The sequence below is a fragment of the Trachypithecus francoisi genome, unplaced genomic scaffold (genome assembly GCF_009764315.1).
Source record: "Trachypithecus francoisi isolate TF-2019V2 unplaced genomic scaffold, Tfra_2.0 Lachesis_group3, whole genome shotgun sequence".
Classification (NCBI taxonomy): Eukaryota; Metazoa; Chordata; class Mammalia; order Primates; family Cercopithecidae; genus Trachypithecus; species Trachypithecus francoisi.
In genome coordinates, this window is record NW_022681468.1 from 146825429 (window position 1) to 146845641 (window position 20213).

The 20213-nt window shown below is 48.3% G+C and overlaps 1 protein-coding gene across 2 annotated transcripts in view; it reads left to right on the forward strand.

The window, feature by feature from the left end:
- Positions 1–13524, forward strand: part of TGM5 (transglutaminase 5) — a 35194-nt gene extending 21670 nt beyond the window's left edge. For both annotated transcript variants that reach the window (XM_033190368.1, XM_033190369.1), the window contains exons 7-13: positions 5451–5589; positions 7162–7265; positions 7372–7611; positions 10617–10985; positions 11508–11668; positions 12748–12881; positions 13095–13524. In XM_033190368.1, the coding sequence (XP_033046259.1) occupies positions 5451–5589; positions 7162–7265; positions 7372–7611; positions 10617–10985; positions 11508–11668; positions 12748–12881; positions 13095–13248 (1301 nt within the window). In that variant the 3' untranslated portion in view covers positions 13249–13524. The remainder of the gene's footprint in view (positions 1–5450; positions 5590–7161; positions 7266–7371; positions 7612–10616; positions 10986–11507; positions 11669–12747; positions 12882–13094) is intronic.
- The last annotated feature ends 6689 nt before the right edge of the window (positions 13525–20213 follow it).

Below are 20213 nucleotides of genomic sequence, written 5' to 3' on the forward strand. Positions count from 1 at the left end.
CCTGCCGTCAATACGACTTATCACGGTTGACGTCGACCTTGATGCCTGGCTGAGATGGTTCAGTCTTTGCCAGCAGGAAGTGGTGGGGGCGAGGCTACAGTTTGTATCTGTACAGTCAGTTTGTCCAAACCAGGATCTAATGAGGAACCAAACATCGCACCTGGTTGCAATGTCCTCTGTGTCTCCTTTAATATCAAAGAGATCCTTTAATTCAATATGTGACTTGGTTGAAGACACTGAGGCAGGTGTCCTGCACAACTCTACCTTTCAGACTTACCTGAGGGCTTCACTGTGTTGTTGGTCTTCTTATGCCTCTGTTCTTTGTATTTTGCAACTGGAAGTTAGATATAAAATATTCATATTAAACATTTGGACTAGAGGCCTTTTAAAGCAGTCTTCTGATTGTCCATCCCCGCATAAGCAGCTGACATTTTTGTCTTTTCTCTGCTAGTCCAGGAAACTGACTTGTGTGAGGATGGAGGGAGTGATTGTACTGCCCACTGGGAAGGGGCCTTTTTTGCCATTTAAGACCCTCCCCCCGCCACACACACCCAGATAACCCTTACAAATCTGCCACAGAGCCGCAGAGCAGGTCTCACAGCTCCATGGTAACTGCCCACTGCCACCTTCTGCGCTGCCATTTTCAGCTAATACATGGCCCAGGTCCTACATGCTGTGCTTTGCTTCTTCAAGGTTGATATCCTCGTTTCCATGTCCTATTTCTCTGTAAACAGTGCTCATTTGTACTTCTTGAGTAACAGGTTATTGCACTTTGATGATTAGGGTTCAGTTCTTAATTGCCCCACCCCCTTATCAAAAAATAATTTTGGTAGGGCCTTGTCTTAGTGCAGGCTAGAAGACTGGAGGTTATCGTGGAAAACAGATGGTATACCTTTGCATACTTAAGGTACTGTTAAGGAAACAAATAAGATTTCATTTCCTTCCCATTACAGGTGAGAGAGAGAACAGTTCAAATATGATCTAGTGATGGCATATCTGAAAGACCAAAGCAATATGATCATCTTGGTTATAAGGGACGATTAAAGGCATGGGATAAAGAGCAGAAAGTGATATATTTATCATTTGGAAGCTTAATGCATTCAGGGAGAAATTAAAAGGTGATAAAAGTCATCACATTTACACTCAATTACTTGGACTCTACAAGGTGAAGTTTTGGCCACATTTCTCGATAAAAGCCATGGGATTGTGGCAGTAAAGCTAACTGAATGCATTTCAATAAATTGAACTCTAACTTTCCACTGAATTTTTCTTATGAAATTAGGGCCACATTTCCACATGGGGGCAAAAAGAACTTTACAGCCAGTCCTAAAACATGCTAGATATTTTATTTTATTTTAGACAGGATCTCACTCTGTCACCCAGGCTGGAGCACCCAGGCTGCAGTACAGTGGCGCCATTATGGCTCACTGCAGCCTCAACCTCCTGAGCTCAAGCAATCCTCCTGCCTCAGCCTCCTGAGTAGCTGGGACCGCAGCGCCATCATATCCAGCTATTTTTTTTTTTATTTTTTGTAGAGGTGAGGTCTCACTACATTGCCCAGGCTGGTCTCGAACTCCTGGGCTCAAGCAATCCTCCCTCTATGGACTCTCAAAGTGCTAGGATTACCAGCCTGAGCCACTGTGCCTGGCCCCATCCTCATCATTTTAATACACCATTAGGACATGGTCCACTACCAGTCAAGTGGAGTTGTCTTTCCCGAAGGCAGGAATGTCTTTCATTTTTGTATCCTCTTCATCTAATTGACTACCTGGTCTCAACACTTATCACTGAATGACTACTAAATGGCTGAATGAAGAAACGTAATTGCTGAGGCTGAGAATGCGGTGTGATATACCTTGATAACCCTGTGGCCCTCCCAACTCTGAGACCTCGTTCACCTTTGCCCAGTTGTCACTGCATCAATGCATGTGCATGTAGTGTATGCACGTCCGTAAGCACAGATTCCCCACGTGGGTTTCCCTTTTACGAGGGACTCAGAGCCCTCAAAATCATCAGTGACAGGTCACCTAAATCTCACGTCAAGCTGTGAGTCATCAGGACTGAGAGTCCGCAGGAACAGGTTAAAGGTGCCTTACTTTAACAGGAATATAATGAGCACCTACCCTGTGCCCAGCCTTGTACTAGGAATGTAGAAATGCAAGAAAAGTCTTATATGAGCTCAACTCTAGGGGGATGTGTAATTTGGCAGACAGGATAAGGCAGACACATTAAATTACAGACAGCCAAATCCAGTGCTGAAATGTGTGACACAGGCGATCAGGGTTATGTGAGGGCATGAGAAGGGATGAGTGTGGTGTGGAGTCACTGGTGAAAACTTCACAGAGGAAGGTGCATTGAGACTGAGGTGTGGCTGGGATGTCCAGTGGAGTTGCAGTGTTGTGGCCTGCAGTTAAAAGCATGAGAGGCTTTGAGATCAGAGAAACGTGGGTTTATGTCCTGCCCTGGCTTTTCTCTTTCTGCTATGTGACCTTACCTCTCTAAGCTCCAGGTGTCTCCTCTTTAAAGTTGGGATAATCATATGGGCATGAAGAGAACTAAGGGAGATGCACCACGTCTGGTACCTATGATGATGATGTCTTTGACTAGAAAGGCTGGAAGACAGTAAGTTCAGTGGGGGATGTGTTCAGTGACAGCGAGGTCTCTAGGCAGGCTCAAGATTCAAATTCAAGAGTCCTGGGCACAGAAGTGGGAGAGAAAGCCATAGTCGGGATGAGCTCTTTGTGGGAGGACAGAACCAGAAGGACAGAGGGAGCAAGGCCGCCGGAAACGTGTGTGCATGGCCTCTGCTGCACAGATCTGAGCGCCTTGAAGCTGATGCCTTCGCTTCACCCCCATGTAAGAAACCATTCTTGCCCCTCTGTAACTTCATTCTGTTCTACTGTGACAATCTGCTCCCCATCCAAGTCCTCTCACAAGCCATGATGAGCAAAGGGTGAGACTGGATCAGTGCAAATCCATCACCACTCAAAGCTTATGCTCTACAGACAGTTGAGCTTGGTACCCAAAGCATCACACAGCCATTAGGACAGTGGTGTGTTGAACTCAGAAATCACCAGAACAGGCAAAAGATTCACAAGACACCATCCATCCATCCATCCATTCATCCATCCAGCAAAGATGCAGCAAGATGCAAAATGGGCCTTGCCCTGTATTATTAATAGCTGAGTAATGATAAAGATGAATAACACACAATCCCTGCCCTCAGGAAGACAGACTTGTGAACAGTTCAACACAAGCCTCGTACTCTGGTCTCATAGAGAACTTCAAAGTGCTTCAGGATCAGTTACTTGTGTTAGGGTGGGACAGTGCCCATCAAGTCATGTTTAGCAGGAGTTGACACCACTACTGACCCTTCAGGTGACCACTCATGAACTCATCCATCCGGGTGAAGGGCAGGGGGAGGCTTGCTCCCTGCTCTGCCTCCCTGCCCTCCTCCTTGGCACATTTTCTTGTTACTGTGAGTGTCATCCACCCTCCTGACTGTACTTTTAGCATAAATGTGCCCCTGCAATGCTGCTCTCTTGTCTCACTGCTGTCTCAGGGTCCTTCAGTGACAGCTTTTCAACCTTCAGCCTCACCTCTGCAGCTGTCCTGTGTCACCTCCACCTACAACCCACTTAGTCAGCTTTACCCACTGCCTGCCCTAGTTCTTCAGCCCTGTTCAGACCTGCCATGCGAGCTCAAGGCTCCCTTTGGGCTTCTCCCCTCCCTTTTCTGGTCCCATCCAAGGCCTGTCCCCACCCTGGCCTGGAGAGGCTCTGTGTCAAAGTGCAGAATAAGAAGAGGGTGAGCTAAAATCTGTATGCAATTAAATGTTTAAAAATTATAAGTTTTTATGAAATGACAGTAGTGTGTGTGAAGAACCCTTAGAAATAACCATATTTTTGACTCGGTCATTTTACCCCTTAGAATATGTCCCAGAGGAGGGGAGATATTGATCTACAAAGGTATTTATCACAGTATTTACAACAGGGGGAAAACTGAAAACCAACTAAATGTTTCAAAATAATCACCACTAAAATCTTGTTTGGGCAGATATTTGATAATATAGGAAAATGCTTGGGATGTAAAATTAGGTAGAAACACTAAGATGCTGAACTGTATGCATTCTGCTGAGAGCTGGACTCAGTATTGACTGCAAGCTTAGCAGTGAAACCAGGATTTTAGTGGTAGCTCTGCCTCTTATTAGCTGTGTGACCTTGGCCAAGGTAGCAAACTTTCTTAGCCTCTGATTCTGTGTCTTCAAAATGGAGATAATAATAGTAGCCGTCATATAGAGTTGTCTTGAGGATAATGTGTGTGAAGCATTTAGCACTATGCCCAGCTGGTAGATACTATTATTGTCATTATTAAATTGAGTGGGTTGTCATTGCTGGACATGAAGGGACAGGGATCCCCAGAGCATTTCACGGTGGGATTTTCCTGTACTTAAAAGAGCACAGAGGCCGGACACGATGGCTCATGCCTACAATCCCAGCACTTTGGGAGGCCGAGGCAGGCAGATAACTTGAGATCAGGAGTTTGAGACCGGCCTGGCCAACATGGTGAAACCCCATCTCTACTAAAAATACGAAAAAAAATTAGCTGGGCATGGTGGTGTGCGCCTGTAATCCCAGCTACTCGGGGGGCGAGGCAGGAGAATCGCCTGAACCCGGGAGGTGGAGGTTGCAGTGAGCCGAGATTGCATCATCACACTCCAGACCCGGGGGACTAGGGCTAGAGTGCGATTTTTTGACTTCGGAAAAAAAAAAAAAAGCACAGAATGGAAATACAGCAGAGGATAAAGAAAGGGAGTTGGCTGGCAAACAGAATGCATGGCCCCCAGGAATAAAGACAACACTCTGCCTTCTTTCAATAATGTCTCTACCAGGTAGAAACTCTCACTTTTCTAAGCTCTTGTTACATGGTTTTCTTTCCTTGTTGGCTTGATCTGTGATGCTTTCCTAGAGAGGCTTCCAAGATCATACATCCAGGAAAAATCATACAGAACGTTTTGCTTGAGAATCTGATGGTCTCGAGCAATCATTCTAATCACAGAAAGGAATAGAATTCCAGCTGTGGCTTGAAGATGGAGATTTAGGGCCAGAAGAGAAGTGCAGTTGAGTTGGGCCTCTGAGTTTTGCCAAAGAAAAGGCATGCCTGTCCCACCCTCCTGGCGTAAGCAAAGCTCACAGCTTGCTAGACTTTATTGGCTCAGGCAGTGCTTGTCTGAGCAGTCAGCATCCCGACCTTTGCATAGAATCTCTCCCATGAGCTCCAGAAGTGGGGAAAGAAGTTGGAAATATCACTATGCCAGTGTTCCAAACAGCTCCAGCATGGTCCTGCAGATGACGGACGGAAGATTTCTCCAGGTCCAGGCCCCAAAGTCTGGGAATACACAGGTCTGGAATCTACAGCTCACGGGTGACTTTTTTCTGCCCTTTTTGCAGTGATGAGGGGCCTGGGGATCCCCACCCGTGTGATCACCAACTTCGACTCTGGCCACGACACAGATGGAAACCTGATCATAGACGAGTATTATGACAACACGGGCCGGATTTTGGGGAATAAGAAGAAGGATACTATCTGGTGAGGAACAACCTCTCAACCTATTTCTAGGGCCACACATCAGAGCCAAGCCCCATGGCAGGAGGAAGGGCAGGACGATGTCCGTGAGTCTGCTCCCTCCCCTTCACCTCCTCCACCCCCCCCCCAGCGCCAAGGCTGCCCGCACACCTCTTGCCAGTCTTCAGCTGGGAGACAGCTGAACAAAGCCCATTTGGGGTTTAGGAGTCTGACATCATAAGAACGTTCTGCCCCGGGTTGAGGTTTTCATCTTTGTCGCCTCCTTCGCAGAACCTCCTGGTTCTGTGGGGCCTGGAGAAAATGTCCCCACTGCCCTCTGAAGGTTTGTTAAAAAAAAAAAAATCAACTCACAAAATCAGATCAATAGGAGAAAAGGCATACGCATTTATTAACGTATACACAGGAGCCTTCGGAATAAAGACCCAAAGATACAGGGGAAATTGTCCAGTTTTATGCTTGGTCTAACAGAGTATGGACAGCCACGTAGAAACAGGCTTGGACAAATGGTGTGACCTAACGCTAATAGACTGAGCCGGGAAACCCAGCCCTGTCTGTCTATATTCTGCTTGGCCTCTCTGAGCATGAGTTCCTTCCTTCCCAATACGGGGCAGAACCCTCTCTAGAATGAGGGTCTTTTGACCTACAGTCAAACAAGGTAGGTCAGATAAAATTTTTATGGCCAATTTTTATACAGAAAGGCAGAGGGAAAGCCAGGGTAATATTTTTAGGTTTTAAGACTGCCTTTGGGGAAAAGGGGTTCTGGTTTCCATGACCTTCCCACCTTGGGGAAGAGAGATTTTAATTTCTATGGTTAGCCATGGGGGTAAATGAGACTGAGAGACAGGAAGACAGGAAAAGGTCCCAAAAAGCACTTCCGCTTCTGAGACCTTCATTTTGGAGTACTGTTCCGAGTGCCGACAGTTCTGAACACAGGATGGCCTTACCTCCGAATACAAAGACGGCGACTGCCTCTGTGAGTCAGCAACACACACAGAGGGACCATGAAGCCTGTTTCATGAGACAGTGAAGGATTTTTAACTTCAGTGGACTCTGGAAGCCTTCACTTTCTGTTCACACGCTGAGTCCGCAGAGGGAAACTCTTTTCTGGGAGGCAAACGGAGGTCCACGAGAGGAAGACCTGTCACTAATTAATTATTATTTTGAGCCAGGGTCTGGCTTTGCTGCCCAGGCTGGAGCGCAGTGGTCTGATCAAGGTCAATGCAGCTTTGATCTCCCGGGCTCCACTGATCCTCCACCTGAGCCTCCCAAGTAGCTGGGACTATAGGCATGCGCCATGATGCCTAGTTAATTTTTTTTTTTTTTTGAGACAAGGTCTTCCTTTATTGCCCAGGTTAATCTTGAACTCCTGAGCTCAAGCAATCCTGTCACTTCAGACTCCCAAAGTACTAAGTTTACCGGCATGAGCCATCGTGCCTGGCTATCCACAGATGTTTCAAGCCCTGTGTGTGTGCTAAGTCTGTCTTTCTATCCAACAATTCATTTGCTCGTCCATCCCTTGCCTTCTTCTAGAAAGACCAAGCAGTACAACGTCTCCCTTGGCTCTGTTTGACACAGGAACTTCCATGTCTGGAATGAGTGCTGGATGGCCCGGAAGGATCTGCCCCCTGGATATGGAGGCTGGCAGGTGCTGGACGCCACACCTCAGGAGATGAGCAACGGTGAGGCTCTCCAGAAGAAAGGCAGGACCCGCTCCCATGGAAAGTGCCCCACCCCTGCCCAGCCCTGCAACAAACGGCCCACCGAGGCTCCCCTGTTCTCCTTCAGGCGTCTACTGCTGCGGCCCTGCCTCTGTCAGAGCCATCAAAGATGGAGAAGTGGACCTGAACTACGACACGCCCTTTGTGTTTTCGATGGTGAATGCTGACTGCATGTCCTGGCTCGTCCAGGGAGGGAAGGAGCAGAAACTTCACCAGGACACGAGTTCTGTTGGCAATTTTATCAGCACAAAGAGCATCCAGAGTGATGAGCGGGATGACATCACAGAGAACTACAAGTATGAAGAAGGTGAGTAAGTAAGCCAGGCCTACTCAGAGCCCCAGTCCTGCAGGAACCTTCTCCGACCCCAGGGAGCCAGAGAGCAGCTGAGAGGCAGGACCCAGCCCCACCGTCGCCTCAGCCGTTCAGTTTTGAGGCCCTAGTTGGGGTGGCCCCACAGCCTTACTTCTTCGTCACAGCCCCACCCCACATTCTGCAGGCCAGCGAGCTCCCGCCACAAGGCGCTCACATGGACTGTGGAGCCTAAACAGAATATGAGTCCTTCACCCCTGCTTCCCACCCCAAAACCAGCCTCCCACTGAAGACGGCAGGGAATTGAGTAAACACTATACCACTCGTTTATTTTATTTAGGGTATTGTTTAATTCATTGTGTTTCACTGAGTCTTTGGAGGACAGGCTGAGGCGAGCCCAGATGTTCACTCCCACCCCTCCTCCCTGCGGGGCTGGCAGGACCAGACGCTGACTCTGAGGTGACAGCCCTGGCAGCAGAGCCACAGGGAGGCTATGTTAATCTGGTATAGATGAATGCCTGGAAACTGAGAAACGCCAGCCACTAGGTTCAACTACCAGGGAACCAGGCAAAAATATCCAGTCCATGAGGGCCGAGGCAGGGTGAGGGCCAGAGCTGGGATCTGGCTGGGGAGGATCTGAGCAGGCACAAGGCAGGATGGGTAGAGGGTGGCAGGGAGGGCTGAGCAGTTGCTGGGAGTACTGATGAGTGGGTGTCTGTGGTTCGTCTACATGGGCTTCGGGGACAGACACAAGGAGGCTCCAGAATTCCCCACCTGGAAAGGGGATTTGCAGTAGGGGGCGAGTGTTGAATACAGCCCAGCAGTGCCATTACCACCCTCTCCCTGCGGCCTCTGGCCTCATCTTGGCTGGGTTGCCACAGAAATGGATCCTGAGGCAAGCATTCAAATACAAGTGGTTTATTTTTGAGGCTATCCTGGAAATGCTGGTAGCAGAGTGAGGAAGGGAGACAGGGAAGGGGAGGAAGTGAATATGAGTACATTTTCAAGCCTGTTAGCACAGTGACAGCTGGCTGGGAGCTCTGGGAGTGGGGTTGCCAGAAAAAATACAGGACAAATAATGCTTTAGTGTAAATATGTCCCAGGCCAGGAGCTGTAGCTCACACCTGCAATCCCAACACTTTGGGAGGCTGAGATGGGAGGATCGCTTTAGCCTTGGAATTTGAGACTGCAGTGAGCTATGATGGCAACACTGCACTCCAGTCTAGGTAATAGAGTGAGACTCCATTTCTAAAAAAAAAAAAAAAAAAAAAAAAAGATGTCCCAAATTCTTTGTTGTTTGTTTCATATTAAATTGCCTTGTATTTTTGTTTGCTAAATCTGGCAACCCTATCACTGATTCGGTGTGAAGTGCTGAACAACACTGCAGATTCATTGCACCAGAGAGGCACGGGCTAGGGTGTTTATCCATCAATTCCTGTCGGTCATGAGTTGAGGGCTGTTCCTAGGGGATGCAAATTCTCTAGCACTTCTGGCCCGCCCCATGCATGAGCTGAGTCTGCTCTGGTAGCAGAGAAAGTCTCAGACAGAGTTGCAGGGGCTGCAATTTGAAAAGCAGGGCCTGTGGGCACTGAAATGGCAAGTGCCAAGGGGATATGGGCGGAGCTGTGACCACATTTGCTACAGAGGCCCACAGGGTCCCCTGTGGACTCAGGGGGATTGGAGCCATACCCTGGTGGGCCTGAGTGTCCTGCTCAGGTGCTCCTCGGGCCAGCAGTATTAGTCTCCTCCCACCCAGCCTGGCAGGGTCTGGGGTTGCACAGACCGCAGATGCGCTAAATCGGATTCCCATCTCTCTGGGCCCACTCTTTTTAAATTTAATTTAATTTTATTTTATTTTTGAGACAGAGTCTCGCTTTGTCGCCCAGACTGGAAGGGCAATGGCGTGATCTTGGCTCACTGCAACCTCCGCTTCCCGGGTCCAAGCAATTCTCCTGTCTCAGCCTCCCGAGTAGCTGGGATTATAGGTGCCTGTCACCACCCCTGGCTAATTTTTTTTTTATTATTATTTTTAGTAGAAACAGGGTTTCACCATGTTGGCCAGGCTGGTCTCGAACTCTGGACCTCAAGTGGTCAACCCTCCTTGGCCTCCCAAAGTGGTGGGATTACAGGTGTGAGCCACTGCACTCAGCCTTTGGGCCCATTCTTACTGAAGCAAATGTCTCCAGATTCTCTTTTGTCTGGAACTGGGCTTAGAACGACCTGCAGAGCAAGGGTATAAAAGTGGCCTCTGCCTCAGGATGTTGTGGCAAATGCATTGAAGGGGTAGAACTGGTCCCTGGGGAGAATAAGTACTCAACAAAGGCAGCTTCTGGAATTCTAAGGGAAGCTTGGGCAAGTATTCCTGCACATGCGGCCCACAGGGACCCCCGGGATAGAGCAGGGAAGCTGAGGCCACTCTGGGAACTCCGCACACCTAGACCTCCTTTCATACGTATTTACTTATTTACTGTGCTGCTCCTTTCTCTCAGTTTCCAGGAATTAGTCTATCCCTGAACAATACTCTGGCTCTGGAACAGGAAATCACACCATGCCCTGCTGTCTTTAAGAGGTTTATTTCTCTGTGTTTGTGGGCCTTTGTCTTTCCCTTGAGGACATTAGGATAGAGTTGAGCGGTCACAAGCACCGGTTTTAGAGTTGGGCAGGTTTGGTTCCCGCCTGGGCTCTGCTCCTTACTAGTTGTGTGACTCGGGCAGGTGACATGACTTCTGTTAGCCTCCTTTTCTTTATCTTTGTATGGAAGAATAAGAAGAAGAAAAATGGTAATGGTAATACACCTTGCTTGTGGTTGATACGGGAGGATGGGTGTGAAGTGGCCAGCAGAGCCTGCCTGGGAAAGCACATGAAGCGTGGAGGGACTGCTTGTTACTGGGAGTGAAGGCCTGAAGTTGTTGGTGGAGACACTGGGTGGGGGATGGCGCTCAGCCTCGGTGTACCCTGGTCAGCCTGGCTCGCAGCTGGTGCTGTGCTCTCCCCACCTTCAGGTTCCCTCCAGGAGAGGCAGGTGTTTCTGAAGGCTCTGCAGAAGCTGAAGGCTGAAAGGTTCCATAGTTCCCGAAGAGGAGCAGATCTGCAACCTTCCAGGCCCACCCCACTGAGCCGGGACAGCCCTCGGAGCGTGCATACACCTTCCCTTCGACCCAGTGATGTGGTCCAAGTCTCCCTGAAATTCAAGCTGCTCGACCCGCCCAACATGGGCCAGGATATATGCTTTGTCCTGCTGGCCCTCAATATGTCCTCCCAGTTCAAGGACCTCAAAGTGAACCTGAGTGCCCAGTCTCTGCTGCACGATGGCAGCCCCCTGTCCCCATTCTGGCAGGACATAGCGTTCATCACACTCTCTCCTAAAGAAGGTACGCATATGTGCAGTTTGTGTACGCAGAGTCGGTTCTGGCAACATTGGTGCGGTCAAGCCGGCTGACAGGGTTCTGGGGGCAGACCCCTGAGACACCATGATTCCTACTGTCCCCTCCGGCATGATCCCCCTCCGGCATGATCCCCCTCCTTCCCTCTTCTCCTTCCTCCTTCCTTCTTTCCTTCCTTCCTTCCTTCCTAGTATCTCCTCTCTGCCTCCTTTCTCTTCCTCCTCCTTTCCCACCCCAACAAAAGTAGCTGGTTTTGTAGGAAAAACCTGAGATTTTGAGTCTCTGAGACCTTGGTTGGAGCCTTAGCTCTCCCATTTCCTAGCAGAATGGCCTTGGGCGCCATATTGGCTCTTTCCAGCGCATTTCCTCATCTGAAAAGCTGCCACCTGCTTCCCCGGAACTTGGTACTTGTTGACTCTCTCTTCTCTGTGGAAGAGAGACCCCAGGTCCAACCCAGGTCTGGCTGATTTTCTCAGCTACTCTCACCCCATCCTTGTGTTCTTTCTTTAGCAAAGACCTACCCCTGCAAAATCTCCTATTCCCAGTACAGCCAGTACCTGTCAACAGACAAGCTGATTCGCATCAGTGCCTTGGGTGAAGAGAAAAGCAGTCCCGAGAAAATCCTGGTGAACAAGATCATCACCTTATCTTATCCGAGCATCATGATTAACGTAGGCAGAAGTCCTGCAAATGGCTTGTGGGGCCCCTTGGATCTGGTGGGGAGGGGGTGAAGTCCTGTGAGAGGGCAGCCTGGGCCTGCTTAGTAGAGCATCCTCTCCCTCCTTTGCCTCTTCTGGTGCCCCAGGAGGGAAAAGTTTGTCTGAGAGGTCTTCATCCTCTTGTACCACCCATTAGAGGCCCTATGGATGGGTCCTTGAACAGGTGCCATGGACAATAGACGAGCTCCCTCTTGTGCCACTCCTGCTGTTGGCCTTCCCCGTGGTTCAACATAAGGAAAGTGAGCACAGATGGAGGGTCTCTGGTCTGGGGAGAGCCCTGTCTGAAAGTCAGTTCAGATTTGCCATTTTTTGGCTGTGCATCCTCAGACAAGGCCTTGGGCCTCTGCTTCTTGAACTGTCAGAGAGGGGATTAGAGTAGGTGGCCTCTGAGGACCCCTCCTGCTCTGACATTCTGTGATCTTCCAAGTGGGAAGATTTCAAGGGCTCCCTTCCTTCCCATGCTGTCTCCCCAAGGCCAAGCAGCCTCCTAGACCCTGTAAAGTAAGCCCACGGAGCCCCCTCCGATGGGAAACATGAAGGTTTGGCTAGAACTTGGGCTTTGAGATGGCATCTTAGCAAAGAAGCAATATGTTTTTAGAGAAGTGACAAGAGAAAGGGAAAGGACCTTGAGTCTCAAGGGGTGGCGAATTTGGGGAAGGCAAATACATGGGAAACTCATGGTAGATAAAACTTAGTTAGAAAGTCTGTTGTGTAGATTCCTCTGGTGCCCTCTCCAGGCTCATAAAGGTCTGAAGTCATCTCTGGTGATCAGCCTTTGTCCTTCTTGGTAGAGAGGGGAGGGGGGACACCTTTGTAAATTTATGTCCTGCTTTTAGGCAAATAAGGGGCAACCAGAGGGCTTTTCTTATATCTGCTTCTTCTCAATTGTCTTCGGCTCAAAGTAATTCTTATGCCAAAGTGGCATATTCGGGGATGGCGTATCCTGCCACCTTACAGAACAGTGCCCTTCGTAAATGTCTGGTGAGTTGAGGAATGAGAACTAATTCTCCTTCCCCTCCTGGTCTGTTTAGGTTTTAGGAGCAGCCGTTGTGAACCAGTCACTCTCCATACAGGTGATATTTTCAAACCCCCTCTCGGAGCAGGTTGAGGACTGTGTGCTGACCGTGGAAGGAAGTGGCCTCTTCAAGAAACAGCAGAAAATCCTGTAAGTGCTGCAAGTGCTCAGCCTTCTCTTCTGCTCCTCCCCCGCGAGATTAGCACTATCCTTCTCCCTGGACATGGGCTCCTGGGCCAGACTCACGACACTGGGGAAGGGAAAGTGGAAGCACTCCCTCACACTCAGGAAGCTAGGTGGAAAAGGGCTCTGGGGTCATCATCATGCCTGTGGTTTTCTGGCATGCTGCATTCTCTGTTGCAGCCTTGGGGTCCTCAAACCCCAACATCGAGCGAGCATCATTTTGGAGACTGTCCCCTTCAAGAGTGGCCAAAGGCAGATCCAAGCTAATATGAGAAGCAACAAGTTTAAGGACATCAAGGGTTACAGGAATGTTTATGTAGACTTTGCATTATAAATTCTGAAACAACGCGCCGGACGTGTGCCTTTCAAGCTTCAGGAAAAGCAGCAAGTTCAAATGCGAGCTGCGTCATCCCCACCACAACAGAGGCTTCACAGGGCTCCAGCGAGAGCAGCAGAGGGGACGACGTGTTCATTGTCTGTCTCCCCTGTCTCCACTAGAAATGTAAGCTCCATGAGGGCAGGGACTTTGCTTTATTTACCTTGTACCCCTACACTCAGAACCATTTCTAGCTATGCTAGGCACTCAATAAATATTTTTTGAATGAATGAATAGGGTACTCCAGCATCCAGAGAACAGGTAGGAAATGTCTATGGATGGATATTTCCCTGGACCATTTGCACAGCTACCCTGGACTCTTTTCAGGGCCCAGGGATTCCACTGTGTCCCGTCCAGAGATTCCAGGGATTCCACAGTCTCCTATCCAGAAGCGTGATTTGGCACAGAGGTCAGAGAATACTGGTAGGACTTGGCCATGACTTACTGCCCCCTGCCCCAGATATCCAGGAAAGAAAAAGACAGGCTGAACAGCTCACTGTCGTTGTGTTGTTGCAATAGCTAATTCCCTAGTATGAATAACCTTCAGACCTTGCTCTCCTTTGCCCCATGTAATCATCACTTTCCTATCTGTTCCCTGGATGCTGGAGTCTCCTATTCATTCATTCAAAACAGCATTTATCGAGTGCCTAGCATATGCCAGAAATGGTTCTGAGTGTAGTGGTACAAAGTAAACAAAGCAAAGTCCCTGCCTTCATGGAGCTTGCATTTCTAGTGGAGGCAGCGGAGATAAACAATGAACACATCAACAAATAAGTGAGATACCCACAGGTGGTGTATCAGCCACGATCCAGTTAGAAAAGCCAAAAACTCACAGGTATTTCTACATACTACCTACCTACCATCTTTGTGTCTTGGGGAAAAAAAAAAAAGCCTGGGAGACCTTTCACCCTTGGCCTTCCTTTGAATCTTTTCCCATATCACATCCAAGAGGTCCCTCAGTCCTAACAGTACCAGCCTATTCACTCAAAACTCACCGATGCACTGTGGTCCTGGATGGCCTTGGGTTGGCTGGGGAGATAAAGCCACCTGAATAACACAATGAGGTAGACTTTGAGTGGGGAATGGAATACTCTCAGAGTTTTCTAATAGTTGCAGCCTGTGTTTGTGGTCACTCAAACTCCACCCTTTCTGGGTCCTACTGAACACAAAACAATTCTGAGCATTATCTCCTCTTGTGGCACTGCACAAAGTTCTGCACAAAGAAAGACATGATGCACTTGCTCTCTCAGTACTGGCTACATGACTGAGACAGCTGTCCCATTAAATACACTCACAGTAAATAAAGAAGATAAAGATTTCCAGTATGTATAAACCAAAGGGTATGTGTAGTTAATCAGAGGGATAGAAGGGCATGTGGTAAGAATTAGGGAAAGTGGGGAAATAGTCCTGTGAGAGAGTGGGCTGAGAACCAGGAGCTACTGGCAGGGAACTGGAAGTAACTTAAAATTATTTCATCTTATAATTATTACCTGACAATCATGAGAAATAGTTTAAGGAAAACACCAGAGACAGCAACATCTTACAGACACAATGACCTCTGAAGCGCATGGAAGGTTTCAGGAACTGCACCCTAGGACTCTTTAATGAGTCCTGGTTTTAACACTACATTCATGAATTCTTTCATTCAACAAAGATTTACTGAGTTTCTACTAGGGGCCAGTCCTCTGTATGTTGAGCGCCAATCCCCTGGGCCCACTTTTCTTTCTCTATACTTTGTCTCTGTGTCTCTTTCTTTTCTCAGTCTCTCGTTTCCCACCTGATGAGAAACGCCCACAGGTGTGGAGGGGCTGGCCTCTTTCAGCAAAGGTTGTATTTCGTTCATTTGTTTAACATTTTTTGAGTTCCTAATGTGCTGAATGTTCTAGGTGTAGGGAATAGACCAATAAACAGGGCAAATAAGGTTCTCCTCAACCCATTCCCAATGGACAACCTCACACCCCTCATCCTCCACCCCCAGTGGAACTCAGTATCACTTTCTTTCTCTTTCTTTCTTTCTTTCTTTCTTTCTTTCTTTCTTCCTTCCTTCCTTCCTTCCTTCCTTCCTTCCTTCCTTCCCTCTCTCTCTCTCTCTTTCTCTCTCTCTCTTTCTTTCTCTTTCTTTTTCTTTCTTTCTTTCTTTCTGACAGAATCTCACTCTGTCGCCCAGGCTGGAGTGCAGTGGCCCCATCTAGGCTCACTGCAAGCTCCACCTTCCGGGTTCTTACCATTCTCGTGCCTCAGCCTCCCGAGTAGCTGGGACTACAGGCGCCCGCCACCACGCCCGGATAATTTTTTGTATTTTTAGTAGAGATGGGGTTTCACCATGTTAGCCAGGATGGTCTTGATCTCCTGACCTCGTGATCTGCCCGCCTCAGCCTTCCAAAGTGCTAGGATTACAGGCATGAGCCACCGCGCCCGGCCCTCAGTATAATTTTCTTCTGACAACATTCAGCTCAGCTCCAGGCAAAAAGGGTTTTTGAAGGAATTTATTTTTCCCTATTGTGTGTATCCTTGGTGGATCTGCCAGTGAAGAAACCCTGCCCACCCATGGCCAAGAGGTGGGCATGCAACTTGTGCTGAAACAATCAGACACTTCTCCCAGGACTTTGACTGCAGAGTGAAGTGGGTTAGAGAAGGGAGAAACCTGGAGTCCATCTGTCTCGGCAGCAAAGACCCAGAGACAGACCAGCTTCTGTTCCAGCTGCCTAGTCCCTCAAGCTGCCCTGGAGTCCATCCTTCTCCTAGTCCCGAGTCTGATTCTCCTTTTCCCCATCAATCTAGGAGCTCCTTCATACTCTTGTTTTTTTAAGTTGACCAAAACTAGTTTTGGCTTTGCTTGCATTCAAAGGACAATCATGAGATAAAAGGACTTTATCTAGTTCAGAGAAATTGGGTAATTAGTTTAAGACCACACAGCAAAGTCTGTCTGATTCCAAATTCCCACCATGTCACACTGCCCAGTTCTCCCATAGGCCTGCACTTGGGTCCTACAGGTGTCTTTGTTAGTGTCATACGTTAGCCTGAAGTTCAAGAAAGTGTCAGAAGCTCTCATTCACCCCAACCTGGTGAATAACTGGAGAGGTGGGAGGTGGCTGTGTGGAAAGGGCAGGCAGCAGCAAGAGCCACACTTTGTTTCCCAGAGCCCGCTCCTCCTTTAGTCCCTGGCCCTCCAAGCCCAACTGTTCAGTTTTTCTTCTTCACCATCTGCCCGCTGACCAGCAGCCAACCAAGGAATGTGCAGCTGGTACCACCTCTCTACCTGTCCCTGAGACCCAATTTTCTAGTATCCAGGAACCACTTGGTGCCAGCTTTGGGGCTGCTGCCTTTTCAGGAGTACAGACAAAAAGAATTTGATTGCAGAGCGCTGATCTCAGACATCCTCAGCTTTCCTCCAAGCCCAGAGGATGGGCTTGCCTTCAGACTCCATGAGAGCCTGGAGCTTCCTGATGGTATCCTTGATGACCCTCAAACTCAAACCCTGCTAGCCTGCCAGATTCTCAGGCTCTTATCTGCCAATTATGAATGGGCAAGTGCCCCAGATGGAAGAGTGGCAGCCAGTGTCAAGTTCACTCTCTGCTCTTCTTCTCCCCAAGATCTTGATCCCTCAAGTCCTCACTGCCTTGATGCCTTCAAAGAGATATTTTAAACATCTCATTCAACTTTTCTAATGGTTCCCAATAGAGAGGATGGTAACAAGCTAGTCTGCTGTATTTAGATACAGAAATTCTCGAGAGATTTTTTTTTTTTTTTTTTTTTTTTTTTTTGAGACGGAGTCTCGCTCTGCCACCCAGGCTGGAGTGCAGTGGCCGGATCTCAGCTCACTGCAAGCTCCGCCTCCCGGGTTTACGCCATTCTCCTGCCTCAGCCTCCCGAGTAGCTGGGACTACAGGCGCCCGCTACCTCGCCCGGCTAGTTTTTTTGTATTCTTTTAGTAGAGACGAGGTTTCACAGTGTTAGTCAGGATGGTCTCGATCTCCTGACCTCGTGATCCGCCCGTCTCGGCCTCCCAAAGTGCTGGGATTACAGGCTTGAGCCACCGCGCCTGGCCGAGAGATTTTAAAAGAAGGCTGAATAGAGAGACCTTCTCAGCAGTGGCTTGGATCAAGGCTAATGTGAAATCAAATGTGTGGGGTATGAGTTGGAAGACCTCAGTTGGAGTCTAGGCTTTACGATAAGCTGTGTGATGTTGGGAAACCCTCCCTTCTGGAGCTTAGAGGTAAGTTTCTTGTGTGTGGAACACATAGGTAGGCTACAGTGTGCACTTTTAGCCTCCTCCTTGGCTCTGTTTGGGCTCCTTCTTTGTTCTTTCATCATTTGCATCATTTTAATGTGCTCTTCTGCAATACCATATTTCATTGTTAGTCTTACATTCTTTCTGGAATGAGGCAGTATATTAATTGATCTTACATTCACTAAAATAAATGTTAACTTTCTGAACCTATTTTCTCATCAGTAAAATTGGAATAATGATCCCTTAATGTAGTTTACAAGATTGAGGTTCAGATCATACAAGATAATGTATGCAAAAGTACTTTGTAAAGCAATGTGCCAGCATAATTAACTTATTTGCACCTGGGAGTCATGTTGAATATCTTTTCTTCTCTGCCCTCCACCTGATATTCTGTCCATTAGCACGTCATAGCCATTTAACCTACATCTCCATCAAATCTGTCCATGTCTATCTTCTTCTTTTTTTTTTTTTTAATTGAGGTGGAATCTCACTCTGTGGCCCAGGCTGCAGTGCAGTGGCGTGATCTTGGCTCACTGCAACCTCCACCTTCTAGGTTCAAGCAATTCTCCTGCCTCAGCCTCCTGAGTAGCTGGGATTACAGGCACGGGCCACCACACCCAGCAAATTTTTGTATTTTTAGTAGAGATGGGGTTTCGCTGTGTTGGCCAGGCTGGTCTCGAACTCCTGACCTCAGGTGATCTGCCTGTCTTGGCCTCCCAAAGTGCTGGAATTACAGGTGTGAGCCACCATGACCAGCCTATGACTATCTTTACTAACAGCCCCCGGAGTAGACCACCATCATCTTTCACCTGAGCCATTACTCTAGTCTCTTATTTGTCATCTCTCTTCCCTTTTTGCCCCCTTTAAATCATTTCCCCCATATTAGCCAGTATTTAAAAAATGCAAATCTGATTGTGTTACAACCTTGCTTCAAATATCATTCAATGGCTTCTCACTGCTCTGAGGATAAAATCCAAAATTCTCAGCTCAACTCTGCAAGATTTAGCCCTTGCCTTACCTTTCCCCATCTCTCTCTGTGATGCAGGCCCACTGACTGCTTTCAGTTGCTTCCTGCCTTAGAGCCTGTGCACGTGCTGTTTTCTCTCCTCTGGCGCCAACCCTTGTCCTATTACCTGGCTAACTCCTGTTTATCCTCCCAGTTTCTCAGCTTAAATATCACCTTCTAAGAGAAGCCTACCCTGACCTTCCACACCCAGGTCCGAGAGCACTCGAACTTCTCTTTTACAGCATTTAGCACACTACAGAGAAATAGCTAATGATGTATGCGCTTAGCATTGTTTGTCTCCCCCTGCTGGAATAGAAGCTCCTCGGTGGCAGGGACGCGTCTATCTAATTTACTGCTGTACCTAACCCGGTTCCTAACAGTTCCCGACAGCACCTGCCGGCACCTAACGCAGTTCCCGACGGCACCTGCCGGCACCTAACGCAGTTCCCGACGGCACCTGCCGGTACCTAACGCAGTTCCCGGCGGCACCTGCCGGCACCTAACACAGTTCCTGACGATAGATACCAGTACCTAACACAGTTCCCGGCGGTACCCGCCGGCACCTAACACAGTTCCTGACGATAGATACCAGCACCTAACACAGTTCCCGGCGGCACCTGCGGGTACCTAACACAGTTCCTGGTGCATGACAGTGCTCTGTAAGTATTTGTTTCACAAATAAATAAACTGATCCTTCTTGAATCCACACCAGCTAAGGGGTTGTTTTTCTGCCAGAGGCTGGAGAGTAGAAAGGTGTGGGTGCTGTGGAACAGACCTTTCTGGTCACCCCCTTCCTCTATCCTCCTTACATCTCCTACTCGCTTTTCCCCAGCCCAACCCAAATGCAGCAGCATCTGTCTCATCATGGGCTCCTCAAAAAAGTCCCCCTACTGAAATACTGCCAGAGACTGGATCTCTGTGGAGCTCTCATGGGAACTGTGCCAGGAAAGAGAAGATTCTCTTTGCTAGTACCAGAAGGAGAACACATTCCCCAAAGGGAGACCAGCCCACAACCCCCTCATTGCCCTCCCAGGTGAAGGGTTCTCTGTGGTGAAAACAGTTCTTTCAGCCAGACTTTTCTTTCCCCTGACAGTTTTTGTTACTTTAAAAATATTAACATATAAATTTATGTTCAGGGCACAAAGATACAAAGGGTATATAGAAAAAAGCCTTGTCCCTAGGCACTGAGTTTCTCTATCTAGAAGCAATAATTTTCTAGAAATAGTCTATATAAACAAAAGCAAATTCATATATATTCTCCCCCCACACACATACCCTTTACACAAAGATAGCATACTATTCACACTGTTCGTTCTCTACCTCACTTATTCCACTTAACAATACAGCCTGGGCTGGGCGCGGTGACTCATGCCTGTAATCCCAACACTTTGGGAGGCCAAAGCTGGGGGATCGCTTGAGCCCCAGAGTTCAGGATCAGCCTGGGAAACATAGTGGGACCCCATCTCTACAAAAAATAAAAAATTAGCCAGATGTAGGTGGCATGTGCCTATAGTCCCAGCTACTCTGAAAGCTGAAGTGGGAGGATCATTTGAGCCCAGGAGGTTGAGGCTGCAGTGAGCCATGATTGTACCACTGCACGCCAGCCTGGGTGACAGAGCAAGATTCTGTCTCAAAACAAATGAACAAACAAATCAAGCTTGGAGATTGTTCCACATCCTTTTCTAT